General features: G+C 39.7%; 1 protein-coding gene across 1 annotated transcript in view; it reads right to left on the bottom strand.

Annotated features, from left to right (window-relative positions):
- The window catches only part of LOC126109803 (uncharacterized), a 73,309-nt gene that overhangs the window by 16,686 nt on the left and 38,689 nt on the right, over positions 1-17,934 (bottom strand). The window contains exons 5-6 of the mRNA XM_049914863.1: positions 15,567-15,755; positions 2,106-2,285 (exon numbers count right to left, since the gene is read on the bottom strand). Of these exons, the coding sequence (XP_049770820.1) occupies positions 2,106-2,285; positions 15,567-15,755 (369 nt within the window). The remainder of the gene's footprint in view (positions 1-2,105; positions 2,286-15,566; positions 15,756-17,934) is intronic.

The following is a 17,934-nucleotide window of genomic DNA, read 5'->3' as shown; positions in this document are numbered from 1 at the left end:
CTAATGGACGCTTCTGTACTAACAATATACCTGATTACACTAGTCCTGTCGACACAAAATCAGTATTCCAATTTTTATTTTTTTTCCAAAGAATATCAGTATATATCTTTTCACCAATATATTGATATCGAAATGGCAATATCGAGTTCACTGCCCACGAAAGGCAAAGGTCCTGAGTTCGAGTCTCGCCCCTGCACACAGTTTTAATCTGCCAGGAAGTTTCATATCAGTGCACACTCCACTGCAGAGTGCAAATCTCATTCTGCCGATATTTTTATTTTATATTACATTTTTTCACAATTTTCAATAAATATTTGAAGTTGTTCTTTTGAAATTGTAGTAGAACATAATTTTACTTTCAATGTGAAAGAGTCTTACTACTTTTTGAGTTTTCACCACGTCCAGTCTCTCTCTTTGACTGTGTGAAGCACTATTTAGTTGTTGACACAAAGAAGAAGTCCAACTCCACTAGAGAGTGAATGGAATAACAAGATATTTTATGTGAAGAAACAGGCAACCTGTTACATTAAAAAGTAATTTTTAATGCAACTAGTGTGCTATTTCTTCACATTGGCATTCTTCAAAAACAGCTGTTGAAACTGATGAACAAAAATCTAAAATCTCTGCAGTGGGTGGAGACATGTAAGGGGAAATGCTGATGTAATTGATGCTCAGTGCTCCCAACAGAAACTTCAGTGTTTAACTTCACCACACAATTTTGACACTAACTGCTAGGTCACTGGTGTTTGCAGAAATGAGAAAACAGGGAAGTCGACATGGTGTTGACAAATCCGATATGTGATGAAACCGAATAACAGGCCCATCAGACACCTTTTACTGTGCCACTTACCCGCAGTTACCACCGTTAGAAAAGTGATTATCGCCATGCAAGAATGTGCATTGTTCTCCTTTCAATTCCTGCTCTGAGGAGAATAAGCTGGCTTGTTGATGTACAGAATATCGAATAATAAATCAATATTAAATATACAGCTCTAAAACTAGCAACGTATTTACAATGTGCAGCCAATTGGGTCTCGGCTGGTGTGTCAATATTTTGGTTGTAGATACATCGACAATTTCTTTTCGATATATCGTGGGCTGATAATGATACTTTTTTAAATATTGAAATATCAGATTCCCAATATTTTTTAAGTATATCAACAGCCTGCATTACACCTGTGTCTGGCACAGTCACTGTGAGCAATGAGCAGATGGCATCTCCGCCTGACAAGTTCTGTGAACTCGTCAGCTGATCATTTTAAGGCTAGGTGGTCACATGCCGGGAATCACTTCTGTTTGACAGTGAATGTGGCCCTCTCCACAGCCAGGTGAAGTTTTGGTAACAAATCTTCACCACACCAGTTATTCTTTGGACTGTCCAGTAATGACTGGGCAGGCTCAGGATGCGAGTATATGGGCATTCCGCTTGCAGCTATGACGTGCTACTATGGCAGACTATGATACCATTCAGCCAGGCGATAGATTTCAGCCTCACCTACAAGCGGTTTCCCCAACTGTAATCTGAGTGGTGTTAATTCTGATTGTTTTTACTGTAGCCCTTGAAAATTCACAAGATCAGTAACTTGGTAAATCATTTATTCGTGTTTCAGTGTATCAAAAAAAACTGTTAATTTATTTTTGTGATCTAAACTGATGTCTACAATAATAATAAAACATGAAATCGATGTGCATTTCCACCTTCATATCTCACTTGCTTGCAAAAACAACAAATTCATTCTTCACTGAAATATGTATCGTGTGCTTGGAAAAATATTGTCACTCAATAGTATCAGACAGGCTAAACGGTGAAACACTCGTTTCTTTAAGACAGTTTCTTGAAAGTTACCCACACAAAGAGAGAGACCCCTCCAGCCCTATTGCAAGTATTAATAAGCTCAAAGAAAGGCATTCTAGATTGGTATTGGAGTCATTAAAAGTCATGACATGAAGCTCACTTTACTGACCCTGAACTGTATCTTCAACCACACCAAGTTTGACTGACTTATGACAGTCGTTTGGAGCCTGCTGCTCCACCATTCAATGTTTCATTACGAAATCAGCTGCTATTTTTTGCATTACATAACAAAGTCAAAAACATAGCTTACTTTTCAAGATGTTCCAGATGGTAGATCTCAAGGAAGGCATCATCAGACAGCATACTGACAAAACTCAGATTGAGTTCCCGTAAAACAGGGCAAGCACGGTAGAAGGCAATAACTGATTCATTATACAGATTTTTTGAACTTCGTAGATCCAGCACTTTCAGTTTCTGCAGCCCTCCGTCCCTGAAAGAAACAAATAAATATATAGTTTCCAAGGTGACTGATTTTTACTGCCCCTTTAGGGCAGAAATTAGGAGCAGACAAGTCTAACTCAATAAGCTGAAATTCAATTATAGTCATTGAGAAAGCACTATATTTACTTTAAATACTCATGGATAGTAGGCTTGTACCAGACGAGTGTAAATTGCGTGAGAATGGGAAATGAGAGAACAGGATATCTGACAGAGGGAAACGATATGAAACAAGAATGTGCTCAATCTCTGCTACTTCTCGTAGAGTTGTTTGACAATAAGGCAAGTGGCAGGACGACAGCAGTGCATGCTGCCGATATTCCAACATCTTTCTAGAGTGCATTTGGGACAAAAAAATTTCTTCTGCTATTTCTGCTTATAACCGTACAACCACCTTCAAAGTCAATTGTTGGCTGAATTAAAATCACTTGATGCAATGCTGTATGTCACTGACCATCATATGGTTAGGTACAAGAAAAAAATCATTTCATTTTGTGGCCACTTCCAATGACGACCTTTTCGCCACTTCCAGTGTTGTCCTCCTTGCCAAGTCGGACTAATTCTTTTGCCAAATTCATTGTTGTCTTCTTGCTAAATTTGGTGTTTTTTTGCCAATGTTGATATTATTTTGTCAAATTGGTATTTTTTGTCAAATTCTGTGATTTTTTTTAGTCTTATTCAGTGTTATTTTTTGCCTATTTTGGTGTCATTTTTGTCGTCACATCAAAGTTTGTTACATGGAAAATGCACCGTCATTTGAGATTGTACATAAACCTCAGCCTTGAGGTAGTCAGAAGTCTCAGAAGTCCAAATGCTGCAGTTTTAACATTCAATAACTCTTAGTTATGAATATAGTAAATTACCATCCTCAGATTTATAACATTTTTGTATAGTGAACTTATAAATTTCGCAATTTCTCGTAAAAATCCGCGATTTCACTTTATTTCATTAGAAACCGGCAATTTCATGGTTTCCTGTCCCTACATAATGGCTATTAGCTGAAATACCAAAATAAATATTTCTGTCCTGAACACATGCCAAAAAGATGACTAAATATTGTTTCTGCCAGGAAAACTTCAAGAAATACTTTTCTTGCTGCCGATTTGACGCTATGGGAGGCCGCTGAGGAGGAATTACAAAAGCAAGTATATGATTGAAAAGTGACAGCCCAAAATTTAATCCAAATAAGGTCAGCTAGTGGTCAAACAAAAAAGGACGAACATACAGTATACATTATACTGAATGGGGAATAACTGAAAACAGTGTGAAGTTTCAAGTAACTAAGGTATATGATACAGGAAAACGTAGAAATGAGAAACAGGTAAACTGATAGTTTTGTGAAAGATTTGAGAATAACAAAGACAGCCCCACAAAAGTAAGATGCTGATACACCAAACGAGCTTAAACCAGTTTGGTTGATTGAAGTATAAACCTGAGTCACAAAGGGAAGGGGAAAAAGTAATGTGTGACCATCTTACATCATTGAAGAAAAGACATTTTAACACTAAAGCTGCTGTTTATTTGCTGGTTGACTAGTTTCAGACTTTATCCATTTTCACAAGCCGTTTATGTCTGTTGAGGATGTGGTTGGTGTGGACAGCTCTGTTTATGTCATCATACTTAAACAAATCTCAGATCTTCATTACACAGCATGATGTGATCCACATTACAACAATATTTTACATACAACGGAGAAGTTGTTCTTATTGCCTTACACTTTGTGTCACACTGACTTCTTCAGTGTAGCTTTTAAGCTACACATTCGCTGAAAGTGAGACATGTCCGTCAATTAATTTTGAAGTTATGAGCAATCAAACATATTTTTGGGCACTCTGCGTATAACCATGAACCATGGACCTTGCCGTTGGTGGGGAGGCTTGCGTGCCTCAACGATACAGATGGCCATACTGTAGGTGCAACCACAATGGAGGGGTATCTGTTGAGAGGCCAGACAAACGTGTGGTTCCTGAAGAGGGGCAGCAGCCTATTCAGTAGTTGCAGGGGCAACAGTCTGGATGATTGACTGATCTGGCCTTGCAACACTAACCAAAATGGCCTTGCTGTGCTGGTGCTGCGAATGGCTGAAAGCAAGGGGAAACTACAGACGTAATTTTCCCGAGGGCTTGAGCTTTACTGTATGGTTAAATGATGATGGCGTCCGCTTGGGTAAAATATTCTGGAGGTAAAATAGTCCCCCATTCGGATCTCCGGGCGGGGACTACTCAGGAGGACGTCATTATCAGGAGAAAGAAAACTGGTGTTCTATGGATTGGAGTGTGGAATATCAGATCCCTTAATCGGGCAGGTAGGTTAGAAAATTTAAAAAGGGAAATGGATAGGTTGAAGTTAGATATAGTGGGAATTAGTGAAGTTCGGTGGCAGGAGGAACAAGACTTTTGGTCAGGTGAATACAGGGTTATAAATACAATATCAAATAGGGGTAATGCAGGAGTAGGTTTAATAATGAATAAAAAAAATAGGAGTGCGGGTAAACTACTACCAACAGCATAGTGAACGCATTATTGTGGCCAAGATAGACACGAAGCCCATGCGTACTACAGTACTACAAGTTTATATGCCAACCAGCTCTGCAGATGATGAAGGAAGTGATGAAATGTATGATGAGATAAAAGTAATTATTCAGATAGTGAAGGGAGACGAAAATTTAATAGTCATGGGTGACTGGAGTTAGAGAGTAGGAAAAGGGAGAGAAGGAAACATAGTGGGTGAATATGCATTGGGGGAGAGAAATGAAAGAGGAAGCTGTTTGGTAGAATTTTGCACAGAGCATAACTTAATCATAGCTAACACATGGCTCAAGAATCATAAAAGAAGGTTGTATACATGGAAGAATCCTGGAGATACTAAAAGGTATCAGATAGATTATATAATTGTAAGACAGAGATTTAGGAAGCAGGTTTTAAATTGTAGGACATTTCCAGGGGCAGATGTGGACTCTGACCACAATCTATTGGTTATGAACTGTAAATTAAAACTGAAGAAACTGCTAAAAGGTGGGAATTTAATGAGATGGGACCTAGATAAACTGACTAAACCAGAGGTTGTACCGAGTTTCAGGGAGAGCATAAGGGAACAATTGACAGGAATGGGGGAAAGAAATACAGTAGAAGAAGAATGGGTAGCTCTGAGGGATAAAGTAGTGAAGGCAGCAGAGTATCAAGTAGGTAAAAAGACAAAGGCTAGTAGAAATCCTTGGGTAACAGAAGAAATATTGAATTTAATTGATGAAAGGAGAAAATATAAAAACGCAGTAAATGAAGCAGGCAAAAAGGAATACCAACGTCTCAAAAATAAGATCGACAGGAAGTGCAAAATGGCTAAGCAGGGATGGCTAGAGGACAAATTTAAGGATGTAGAGGCTTATCTCACTAGGGGTAAGATAGATACTGCCTACAGGAAAATTAAAGAGACCTTTGGAGAAAAGAGAGCCACGGAAAGCAGAAAGGTGGAAGGAGTATATAAAGGGTCTAGACAAGGGCGATGTACTTGAGGACAATATTATGGAAATGGAAGAGGATGTAGATGAAGATGAAATGGGAGATACGACACTGCGTGAAAAGTTTGACAGAGCACTGAAAGACCCGAGTCGAAACAAGGCTCCGGGAGTAGACAGCACTCCTTTAGAACTACTGACAGCCTAGGGAGAGCCAGTCCTGACAAAACTCTTCCATCTGGTGAGCAAGATGTATGAGACAGGCGAAATAACCTCAGACTTCAAGAAGAATATAATAATTCCAATCCCAAAGAAAGCAGGTGTTGACAGGTGTAAAAATTACTGAACTATCAGTTTAATAAGTCACGGCTGCAAAATACTAACACGAATTCTTTACAGACGAATGGAAAAACTGGTAGAAGCCAACCTCGGCGAAGATCAGTTTGGATTCCGCAGAAATGTTGGAACACGTGAGGCAATACTGACCCTACGACTTACTTTAGAAAATAGATTAAGGAAAGGCAAACTTACATTTCTAACATTTGCAGACTTAGAGAAAGTTTTTGACAATGTTGAATGGAATACTCTCTTTCACATTCTAAAGGTGGCAGGGGTAAAATACAGGGAGTAAAAGGCTATTTACAATTTGTACAGAAACCAGATGGCAGTTATAAGAGTCGAGGGGCATGAAAGGGAAGCAGCGGTTGGGAAGGGAGTGAGACAGAGTTGTAGCCTCTCCCCGATGTTATTCAATCTGTATATTGAGCAAGCAGTAAAGGAAACAAAAGAAAAATTCGGTGAAGGTATTGAAGTCCATCGAAAAGAAATAAGAACGTTGAGGTTCACCAATGACATTTTAATTCTGTCAGAGACAGCAAAGGACTTTGAAGAGCAGTTGAACGGAATGGACAGTGTCTTGAAAGGAGGATATAAGACTTACATCAACAAAAGCAAAACGAGGATAATGTAATGTAGCCGAATTAAGTCGGGTGATGCTGAGGGAATTAGATTAGGAAATGAGACACTTAAAGTAGTTAAGGAGTTTTGCTTTTTGGGGAGCAAAATAATTGATGATGGCCGAAGTAGAGAGGATATAAAATGTAGACTGGCAATGGCAAGGAAAGCGTTTCTGAAGAAGAGAAATTTGTTAACATAGAGTATAGATTTAAGTGTCAAGAAGTCGTTTCTGAAAGTATTTGTATGGAGTGTAGCCATGTATGGAAGTGAAACATGGACGATAAATAGTTAAAACAAGAAGAGAATAGAAGCTTTCGAAATGTGGTGCTTCAGAAGAATGCTGAAGATTAGATGGGTAGATCACATAACTAAGAGGAGGTATTGAATAGAATTGGGGAGAAGAGGAGTTTGTTGCACAACTTGACCAGAAGAAGGGATCGGTTGGTAGGACATGTTCTGAGGCATCAAGAGATCACCACTTTAGTATTGGAGGGCAGCGTGGAGGGTAAAAATCGTAGAGGGAGACCAAGAGATGAATACACTAAGCAGATTCAGAAGGATGTAGGCTGCAGTAGATACTGGGAGATGAAGAAGCTTGCACAGGATAGAGTTGCACGGAGAGCTGCATCAAACCAGTCTCAGGACTGAAAACGACGACGACGACAAAAAACAACTACTGCGTGTAAACTGGTGCAGTGCACACTTACACTGAAAAGCAAGATTTTGGTCAGCCACCTGAATAAGCAAACGAACAACTAAATGATCAAAATTTTCTACAGAGATGATGAGGTCTTGTAGATGTTGCTGAATAAAGCCAAGAATACATCTGGGTTAAGAAAGTGTTTTATAAATTCTTTCAGAAGATAATGATATCATTTAATGCTAGTTTCCCAGGTGCTGTGTACAAAACTTCTGCATATTTTGCCTTCAAGATAAATGTTATTGCTTATGACACTGTCCAGACTGCCGACTGTCCACCTTTATAACATACATTCAGCTTTTTCTCAGTCTTCCTATCGGCCATACCCTTTCTAACCTCCCCCCTACCCCCACATTTACTCAAGCTTCCCTTGTTGTCTCCATCTGCAAAGGCTGTCCAGGCCACCCAAGCATAAACTTTCTGATTGACGCTAATAAAACTGTCTGAATGTCAGCCCCTTCTCTCCCAAATTGATTTCTTATTTTGACGTATTTTATGTATTGGGGATCTCAAGAACATTTCGAATGGCTCCAGTCACAATGAGTCACTCTTTGTGATGGTACTAGTTTCTACAGCATATCTTACGACTGGATTGAAGTAGTAGTTGTCCATCACTGATATTACTTTTCTTGGCATCCCATAAAAGTGGTCTGACATGTTAGTGGCAATGTGAGCTCCTCTGAACTATTTTTGCAACCTCATTCATGGCTGGACTATGTAGAGAAATTATACTTACAGGACAGGTAAATATTTCCACATTTCTCATTATCTGTCTTAATGTATGCTGGTCACCCCTCACTTTACCCTGCTATTACTACTGTTTTACCTTCACTTGACAAGATTGTAAATTGTGGTCAGGCTGTAGGTGCCTATTGTAAATATTTAATAACTTTAATATATATTATTATATTTATTTAAAACATTTCTTTGCAATGGGAGATAGATGTCTGTCAGTGCACGAGTGCACTCTGATGGTCATTGCCTCCTCTGATGGTCGCTCCGTATGAAATGTGGCATTCCTTGCTTGTGATACAGAGAGAGTGGCAGGCTGTGCATGAGCTTCACACTGCTCTGTATACGAGAACAGTCAGGAAATGTCATACAAAACTGATGGCTAAAGCATGTGTGGTGGATGTTGTAAGAAATTGTCATCAGACCAGTGCAGGAAATGTTCACCCGAAGATCCTCAAAAACGCCAATCAGCTCGTTCAAATGGTCTGACACGACACTCAATCCAAAATGTCATTAAAAAGGAATTGAAATTTTGTTCATGGCAGCCGCACTGCTGTCAAGATCTGTCTGCAGAAGGTTGTGACTGTCTCACTGAGTATGGGAAAATCACATTAGGACAGTTCAGAGACTCCTCAGAGCTGTTTTCTAATATAATCTGGAGTGATGACGCTGTGTTTCACATGAGGGATCTGTAAACTGCCAAATTCTCATTACTAGGTGAAAGATCCTCCACAAGCCACGGTTCAGAAAATGCAATATTATCACACGGTAACACAGTAGTTCGGTACATCAAAACAAATTATTCTTCTATTCCTTCTTCACAACACAGTGAGCTCAGACTGTTAATGTGCTGTGCAAGAAAATTAAGTTTGGCTGCCTGTGTACATGTTCAACAACAGCATCACATTTACAATCAGTATACACAAATAGCTCCAAGATTGTACATTTGTTTGTGTGGTCACCTTTCACAGCACTTGTTCAAATCAATCTTCACTTATTAAAGGGAGTTTTAAATCAGACGTGTTTTGCTTTTATTTATAATATGTCTTCTGTACTTATTCTACAAATTGTGTTATTTACACTTCACTTCACTTATGGAGATCGAACAGAAGTTGTATGTTCTCATGTGTGTTCTCGCAGCACAGTATTACAGAGTTTATGTCTGTTTGCTTTTGCATAGGTCGAGAGGATTGTCAAAGGCAAAAACTACCAGGTGTATACTGAAATGAAGTAAATGGCACATAAACTTTACACACAAAAATTCTGTCTTCAATCTAAAATAACCAAATACAAACAAGTGTGTCCAATTTGCAGAATAAACACACAAGATGTTTTGTAAATAAAAGTGAAACATATCTTGGGTAAATTTCTCTTTAATTAAAAGTGCTTTAAGCTTAAGCTGGAGGAACCAGAAATAGCTGAGCTCAACTATCATTTTCTGAGATCAGTTGGGACTCGGCAGACACAATGAGTGGCCAGTGCAGAACCCTGATCTCTCACTCTGCGACTGCTCTCTGTGAGCACAGGCGAAGAAAGAAAGATGTTCCCAATACACAACAAGAAATCTTTTTTATAATTCTGCCAACAAATTGCAGAAACTGCTATAAACCGCTGGTGCTTACAGCGACCTCACACTGTAAAACAAATGGGTACCATTTTGTTTATCAGAGTAAATCATGTACTAATTACAAAACCCAATTACTTTGCAAAATATTAGCAATTTCCAATAGGCACCTACTTTCTGCCCTGTATTCCGGAAATTCATCCATCCATTTATTAGTCCAGGCTCAACTGTGCTTCCAGCAATCTCTCTCCCCAGACTACATCATCATCATCATCATCATCATCATCATCATCATCATCATCATCATCATCATCCAAGGCATTCATCTCTGTACAGAGATTCTAAATGTTCTTCATTACATTATCTATGTCTGAAGTAATTTGCAGTGACACAGCTCTCAACTTTGCCGGGCACCTCTTTCAATCTGAACTCAGGATGAATGACCTCTGCCAAATCACACACAGCTAATACTGTGCTCAGATAACATTTGAGTCTTCCTCACCAAACTTTCCAGATTTATTCCCTTTCTCATGGGCCACAGACCTTTCCTCTTTTCATACTGACATATACAGCTTCGATATCAAGAAACATCAGATCATATCAGTACCTTTCTTCCAGTATTTCTCCACCAACATACGGACACTGATGACTAGATCTTGTAGTGTAAGTGCCAATGTTGGGTAGTATCTGAATGCACCATTCTTGTCCAGTGAACAATAATTTACCATGTGTATTTTTTTTATATTAATTTAATGCCAAAACATGCTTCATTTCGCCATACTGAATGATACTTGAACGATTTCTGTATGATATACAGTTATTTTGTGGTAATACCAGTTCTTATAACATTTTATGCTATATTAATACCTGCTTGTAAATTAAGGCACTAATAGTTCAAATAAATTCTTACAAATTTTCAGGAATAATAAAATATTTATCTGTAGTATTATTTATGCAGAATTGTAAAGAATAATTCAACATCCTTGTCAGAATAACAGTAATAATTTTAGAATGAATTCAGATATAAAATTACCAATTTAAAATACATTAGTGTAAATTATCATTGAGTATAAGTTTCATCAATCTTTTTTTGTAAATTAAACATAAAAGATGTACTTCCAAACACTAAGATTGATATTCAGTCACTCAGAAACAATACAAAATGTCAATAATTCTTTGTTAATTAATAGCTTTAATTGTTTTTGAATTTGTTAGCAGTAAACTGTTTCTGAAGAAGAGAAATTTGTTAACATCGAGTATAGATTTAAGTGTCAAGAAGTTGTTTCTGAAAGTATGGAGTGTGGCCATGTATGGAAGTGAAACATGGACGAAAAACAGTTTGGACAAGAAGAGAATAGAAGCTTTCGAAATGTGGTGCTACAGATGAATGCTGAAGATTAGATGGGTAGATCACATAACTAATGAGGAGGTATTGAATAGAAGAAAGGATTGGTTGGTAAGACATGTTCTGAGGCATCAAGGGATCACCAATTTAGTATTGAAGGGCAGTGTGGAGGGAGACCAAGAGATGAGCACACTAAGCAGATTCAGAAGCATGTTTGTTGCAATAGGTACTAGGAGATGAAGAAGCTTGCACAGGATAGAGTAGCACAGAGAGCTGCATCAAACCAGTCTCTGGACTGAAGACCACAACAACAACAGCAATAAAATATACATTTTTTAAATCAAGTATTTCAAAAATAGCCCTCACATTTGCAGTTTTTGGAGAGTATATTAGAAAACAGTGTACTGGGTACACGGATGTGTGGCACAAATTTGTTCAACAGGCTACTAAACACTTTTAGCTCGTTCCAACTTTGACAATAGTTGCAGGAGTATTGAGGTTAGGTGTGTCGGTATAGTGTGAATGAACTATATGAAGTGGGGAACAGAGGAAAGTTTCACTTTTGAGTATCTATGCTATGCATAGGTGTTTGGAAGATTTCAATGATGCTGACTACAAAAACAAACAGTGATGTGTTGCCGCGCACAAGGCGATCATACACAATCTGAACTTGGGTGGGTCGACAATATCTCAACTGCAGAGCAAGATTCATTCATTTAGGAGTTCATATACAAATAAATTACGAAATATACAGGTGAGTAAAACATCTGTCTGCACAACAGCCCACGTCAAAAAGACTAAAATTCCATGGTTTCAGCTGGACAATTCTTTTTAAGGAAAATAATTGACAGGATAAAAGGCTACAGAAATCTCTAAAGCTGACTTTTTTATGATTAAAATAACTTCTATGGCCATCCACTATAATTTGTTTCAACAAGGTAGCCAAACAACTGAGCTGATGGCTTTTCTTAACCCAGTCACAAACCAGAAGGCCTTTCTTATTTTTTATCCTTTGTCTAGTGCAGCGTTTTCATGCAAAAAAGCGCTAACTCCACCACACCTTGTAAAGCTGCAGAACTTTCGTTCTACCGACAACTACAGCACTCTCAAAATGGTGAAACCGAATTGTACACTGGTGATGTTGTGTCTACAGAATACATGAAACAATTTGCGTGCAACTCTATTCATACAAGTGGCACAATCTGTGGTCATCACGTAAACTGGATCTTAGGTAGGGCATTATTCAAAAACAGCATGTAATTGGTTGAGTGCCAGTTTTTGGGCAAGTTGATGTGATAGAGAAAACTACATGTCTAAATATGAATATATTTTTAATACTGTTTTACAATTCAAGACAAAAACCACATAAAAATTGAGTTGTCAGAGAATGTGTGTAGCTGTTGATCAACTATAACCTTGGATCAGTAGATTACATTTCATTAGTAGCCTTTGCCTGTGTACACACACAGCACATATATTGCACACATCCCATCCCCCTCTTCTCTCTATCCATCCCTTCTGCCCCTTCTCTCTCCATACCATCCCCCCCCCCCATCCATCCCCAACTCACCCCCTCCTCTCTCCCTCCCCCATACCCCTAACTCCATCCCCAACTCACCCCCCCCTCTCTCTCCATATGACCATTCCCCCCCTCCCTTTCTCTGTACATCTCATCCTGTGCCCTCTCGTTATCCTCCTCCTCCTGCACCCTTACTCAGCTCAGCCATGACAGTCTGCACACATACCCCATCTAATGCACTCTGACACTATCTGCGCAACATGGCAGTCGTGTAACACAGCCTAGATATCAAGCATTACCATCGCTTTCTCACCCTCACACCCAATCCTACCTCTATGGTAACTAGGTAGTACTTACCACACAGTACTTCTTTTGAAACAATAAGTAGTACATTCAAACAAATTTTGAGCTTGCACCCAATCGTCCAATACATCTCACGATATTTCAACTGGGCACCTGCCAGTTATCCTCAGGCGAGACATCGGAGACTGACAAAGATGTCCTCCATTTTGCAATCTATAGCATGCAGTGCATACTTCAAAATCAAGTTGATATATTGACCACACTACCGAACAGCAGCACCCTCTCTGGTGGAATCACAGAACTCAGCTGTCCTCTGCATTGCCATGCACTGCTGTCGGCACACTCAGTCGTCTTCGGTTAGAGCAAGTCGTGGAGATGATAGGGTTCCGTGCACTGTCCAATTGGTAGCTGCTATCACTGTTCACCTGATTTTCCACCATGTGTATTTCCAGATTCTTTAATAATGGTGTCCCGAAAGATGTTGCTGTATTTAAAATCAATGTTTCATCACACTTCATTGAATGCCCAGTAGAATTACAATATTCACGAATAGTGCGCTTGTTTGTTTGCAAAAGGTGACAGATGGATTTATGTTCAGTACAGCATTCTGTCTTGGTGCGTGTGGTCTGATCTATGCAAGCCAACCACACTGGTAAGGTGTTCTGTACATTCTGACCTTTCAAAATAACAAACTGTCCTTCACTGATCCCAGAAGGACTGCAATCTTAAATGGTGGGCAGTAGTCCACATTCACACACCATTCAAAATTTACACAGGTATCTTGCTATTGGAAATGAAATGTTGATCATGAAAGAAAGGAAAGCTGAAGAGTATACTGGCATGTCTTCTCTTTACCCACTTCCTGGTTCTTTGTTTAGCTGATAGTGCCTTGCTAATATCCATTTCTCCTGAACACTGCATTCAGGTGGGCGAGCTCTTTAGGAGAACTATCTTCATTTGAGACTGTGTGAGCTTTGTGTGGAAGTGTTTTTACCACAAACATAGCTCGCAACAGGTCATGACAACTCAACACATGTAAATGTAATTCCGTATGAGTGGGCTTATGATAAACTGAATGCCCCCAGAGAGCCATCGTTCTCCCAATTAACTGAGATATCCAAGAAAGGCAGACAACCATCTTTCTATTTCCATAGTGAATGGAATGTTGTTATGAATGGAGTTAAGGTGATTCAGAAATTCCATTAACTTCCCTTCTCCACGAGGTCACACAACGAAAATGTTGTATACATAACTATAAAGGTTTAAGGGCAGCTGATTCAAGTACTCTCTCCTTGAAATCCTCCATAAAAATGTTGGCCCCTGATGGAGACGGAGAGAGCTGCCCATCGCGACACCATCAATTTGTTCAAAATGTTTTGCGTCGAACATAAAATACATTGAGAAAGGGGAATGCCAAAACAGTGCAGTGATGTCCACCTAAAACTTATTACCAATTAGTGCCAAAGAATCCTTTGTAAAAGTGTGATTCCACATCAAAGCTAACCAAACAATCTAAAGTGCTTCGACGAAGAGCTGCTAGTCTGTTGATAAAGGCAGCTGAGTTGTGATGTGATGTAAGCATTTGCCCACCAACTGTCTCAGTAAAGTAGCTATATGGTAGGCTAAATCAGATGGATGAGTCCTGCTTGCTACTGGATGTGAAAGAAGAGTTTCTTGATCCATACTGCGAAGGCTATATAGCCCCTTAATGTTCTTTGAGGTAAGGAGGAGGAATTCTAGAGTGCAGAAGTTTTCCCCTGCACACATCCTGCAGTGTCGTGAACAATCATCCTACAGGCAGAGTCACTAAGCAGACCATACTTCTTATCATCATACACTCTGAGTTAACAAAACGGCTGTGCATTACATTAGTCAGCCTTTAGTACTACATGAGGGTTCTCTTGTAGATTTTGTAGTGCAGTTCTCCTGGAAATATGCTTGGTGGAAAATCTGATGACCCACGATAGTGGCTATCAGCTGTACAGTGTACAGAGGCCTACCATCGCCACGACTTCCTCTAACTGAAGACAACAGGGTGTGCCAACAGCCACAGCCAACAGTAATGCAGAGGACAGCCGAGTTCTGCAGTTCTGTTACTGAGGGCACTGCCCTCACGTAGTGTGATCTGTTTGTCAACTTTACACATGTGCAGAATACCCACAGCATGCTATGTATTTTGGAATGGATGATGTTTTTGGTGGTCGTCGATGGCTAACATCAGAATGACTGGCAGGTGCCCAGTTGAAATATCGTGGGATGTATTCAACAAAAACCAGCTGCAAGCCCGAAATTTGTCTAAACGTTCAATTCACTTGGAAAATTTTAAAATTCGCAGTACGTAGTATGCATACCCAATCTGCTAAAAATGAATTAGTGGTGTGGTACGAGATGTCTAAAACACGTGTAGATTGTTCTAACAATATTGGTTTTATTCGTGTCAAGTTATGACATATTTGGTTTATATTTCAAAGAAAAATCATCAGCAAGATAAATTTTACATAATTATTCGAATGGGTTATGTTTCCCTCTATTGTTGACTTTTTCTGAACGTAATTTGGAAACTTTAAATGCAGGGTTATTGAAACTACAAGACAGTCTGAATCTGTATGCAAGACTGGCCCTAGCAATGTTAACCAGTCATATTCCCAGAAGACTAAGCATTAATTTAAAAAAATGTGAGAGTTCACCATAGAACTTACCTAAATGCCAGAACGACTGTGCCAGGAAATGGCTCTATGGCCGTCATTGTAAGTTCCTGCAAGTTCTTCATCCTCAGCAGAGCAGTAAAATTCTCCACCTCTGTCACTGGTACGGTCGAGACAATGAACTTGTAAAGCCTTAAACATTCCAAGCTGACAGCATACGATGCAAGCACTGGGAGGATGCACCTGTTATTCAACAGAAATGCAGCTCGAGACACTTATTTACCACCTCTCACATTTCAGAAGTCCAAAGAAATAGTGCACCACATATCACAATGTCAAATTAATGGTGCTAATACTGTATTTGCAACATAACCATGCTCAATTGTGACTACTGTCATTTTCAACTGAAATATGAGATCTATACGATTACCATAATAATTTTCTTAGAAATTACACCAGTCATTAACAAGTTATATTAACACAAATATTCTGTGTTCAGCAGTAACAATACTGTGTGATAAACATAAACTTATCTCTCCTGGAGGTCTTTTTGAAATTCTTAAATTCACTCCGTAATATACCTGGTGGAGAAAAATTGTGTCACAGAATTTTAAACCTGGATAGCCGGTGCCAGTAGGAACTAAAATTACTAATGTTGTGTAGGTTGACAACACACCATTTTGAAACTACGGAAACTTGGTTCCACACGCTCCGATTGGCCGTGGGATTGCCCTGCTGCCATTAGTCGGTTGACGGGCAGTGCTACAGTTGTCAGTTCACACATACAAATGTCCCTCGCCCCATCGCTGCCCCAACGTGATACGTACATGTGCCAAATAGGTCTTGCTATGTGTGTCCACCTCATGTCAGAGGCATTCACACGTAAGCTTCACTTCGGAGCATACATATGTCACCTGCGATTTAGTCATACAGTAAGCATGGCAGCACAGTATTCATTTGAAGAACGAGATATGGTTTTTGTTTACGGACTAGCTGACAGTAATGCACATGGAGCTCGACAGTTGTATGAGGAACAGTACCCAGCAAGACACAACCCACACCCGTAAACATTTACAGCATTTCACTAGCGACTTTGCGAAACATGCTCATTAGCGGAATATCATGGTGATGCTGCAAGAACTCTAACACGACAGGTACTCGAGTGGTTGGACACGACATGGGGGTCACTTATAAGTTAGACTGGGAGGTTTTGAGACACGACAGCCAGCATCTAATAAGTTTCCACCCTGTCCAAGACCTAAATCCTGTGTCAGACTATGAACACAGGCTAGGGTTTTGCCGGTGGTTTTTGCGACGTGTTGCACAAGATGCCAACTTCCCCACCACTGTGTTGTTTATCGATGAGTGCACCTTCCGTTTGGATGGCCTATACAACACTCAAAATCATTACTTGGCAAGGGGGATGACTATCTGATTGGGCCAGTCCATCTACCTCCTCAACTTACTGGGGCAAATTACCTCCACTTTTTACAAGAAACTTTACCCAGCCTGCTGGAAGATGTTCCCCTGGAGATAAGGCTACACGTCGTTGCAGCATAACAGTTGTGCTGTGTGTGGATATTTAAATGAACTCTTTGAAGGCCGGGTAATTGGCAGAGGTGCTCATAGAACATGGCCCCCAGGTTCACCAGACCTCAAGCCAACGGACTTTTTCCTGTGGGGCTTGTTCAAGGTTCTAGTTCGCCCACCTGGACCTGAACCACCTAGAAATGAAGAGGAATTAATGGATCGCATTCAACATGCCACCAATCACATCAGGGCAATGCCAGGAATCTTTGAAAGAGTTCGGCAAAACACCGTTCGGTGTTATGAAGCTCGTGCCATGTGAGAGGGTCGCCAGTTCGAGCACCTGCTTTAAGTAAACAATGTCCTAGCTACAAAAAAGGCCCTTTTCAGGGCCGACACAATTTGTAAAAAGACTTTCTGTATGCAAACTAACAGCCGTTGGCAGGTCTGTTCCCGGTACGTCTTATCATGAAACTACAATGGATGTGTCGGGACCCCGGCAGATTCGCCCCCAGAGTAGAAGGCTGGCTCTTTGTACAAACTGCCTAAATATCTACATTCAGAGACTTAAAATTTCTGATAGCTACATGGCAAGTAGCAGTGTTTGCTATAAAAGTGTATGAAAAGTAATAATGTAGTACAAAGAGGACTTGGCACATACATGTAAAAATATTTTCTTTGATGGATACCACTGTAATCCTGTAAATATTAAGCTGCTAATTGCAGATACACAGCAGCTGTATAATACAACTGAGGAGGCATTAGTTGCAGCTTTGTCTCTAATTTACACAGTTCAGTTTTGATGGCATAAGCATGAAGACTATTTAACAGTATAGCGAGTTTATTAATACAATATACCGATTAAGTTTCTACAATGTCTATGTCTCACGTTCAC

Source organism: Schistocerca cancellata, chromosome 12 (assembly GCF_023864275.1).
Source record: "Schistocerca cancellata isolate TAMUIC-IGC-003103 chromosome 12, iqSchCanc2.1, whole genome shotgun sequence".
Classification (NCBI taxonomy): domain Eukaryota; kingdom Metazoa; phylum Arthropoda; class Insecta; order Orthoptera; family Acrididae; genus Schistocerca; species Schistocerca cancellata.
This window is presented reverse-complemented; position numbering and strand designations above follow the sequence as displayed.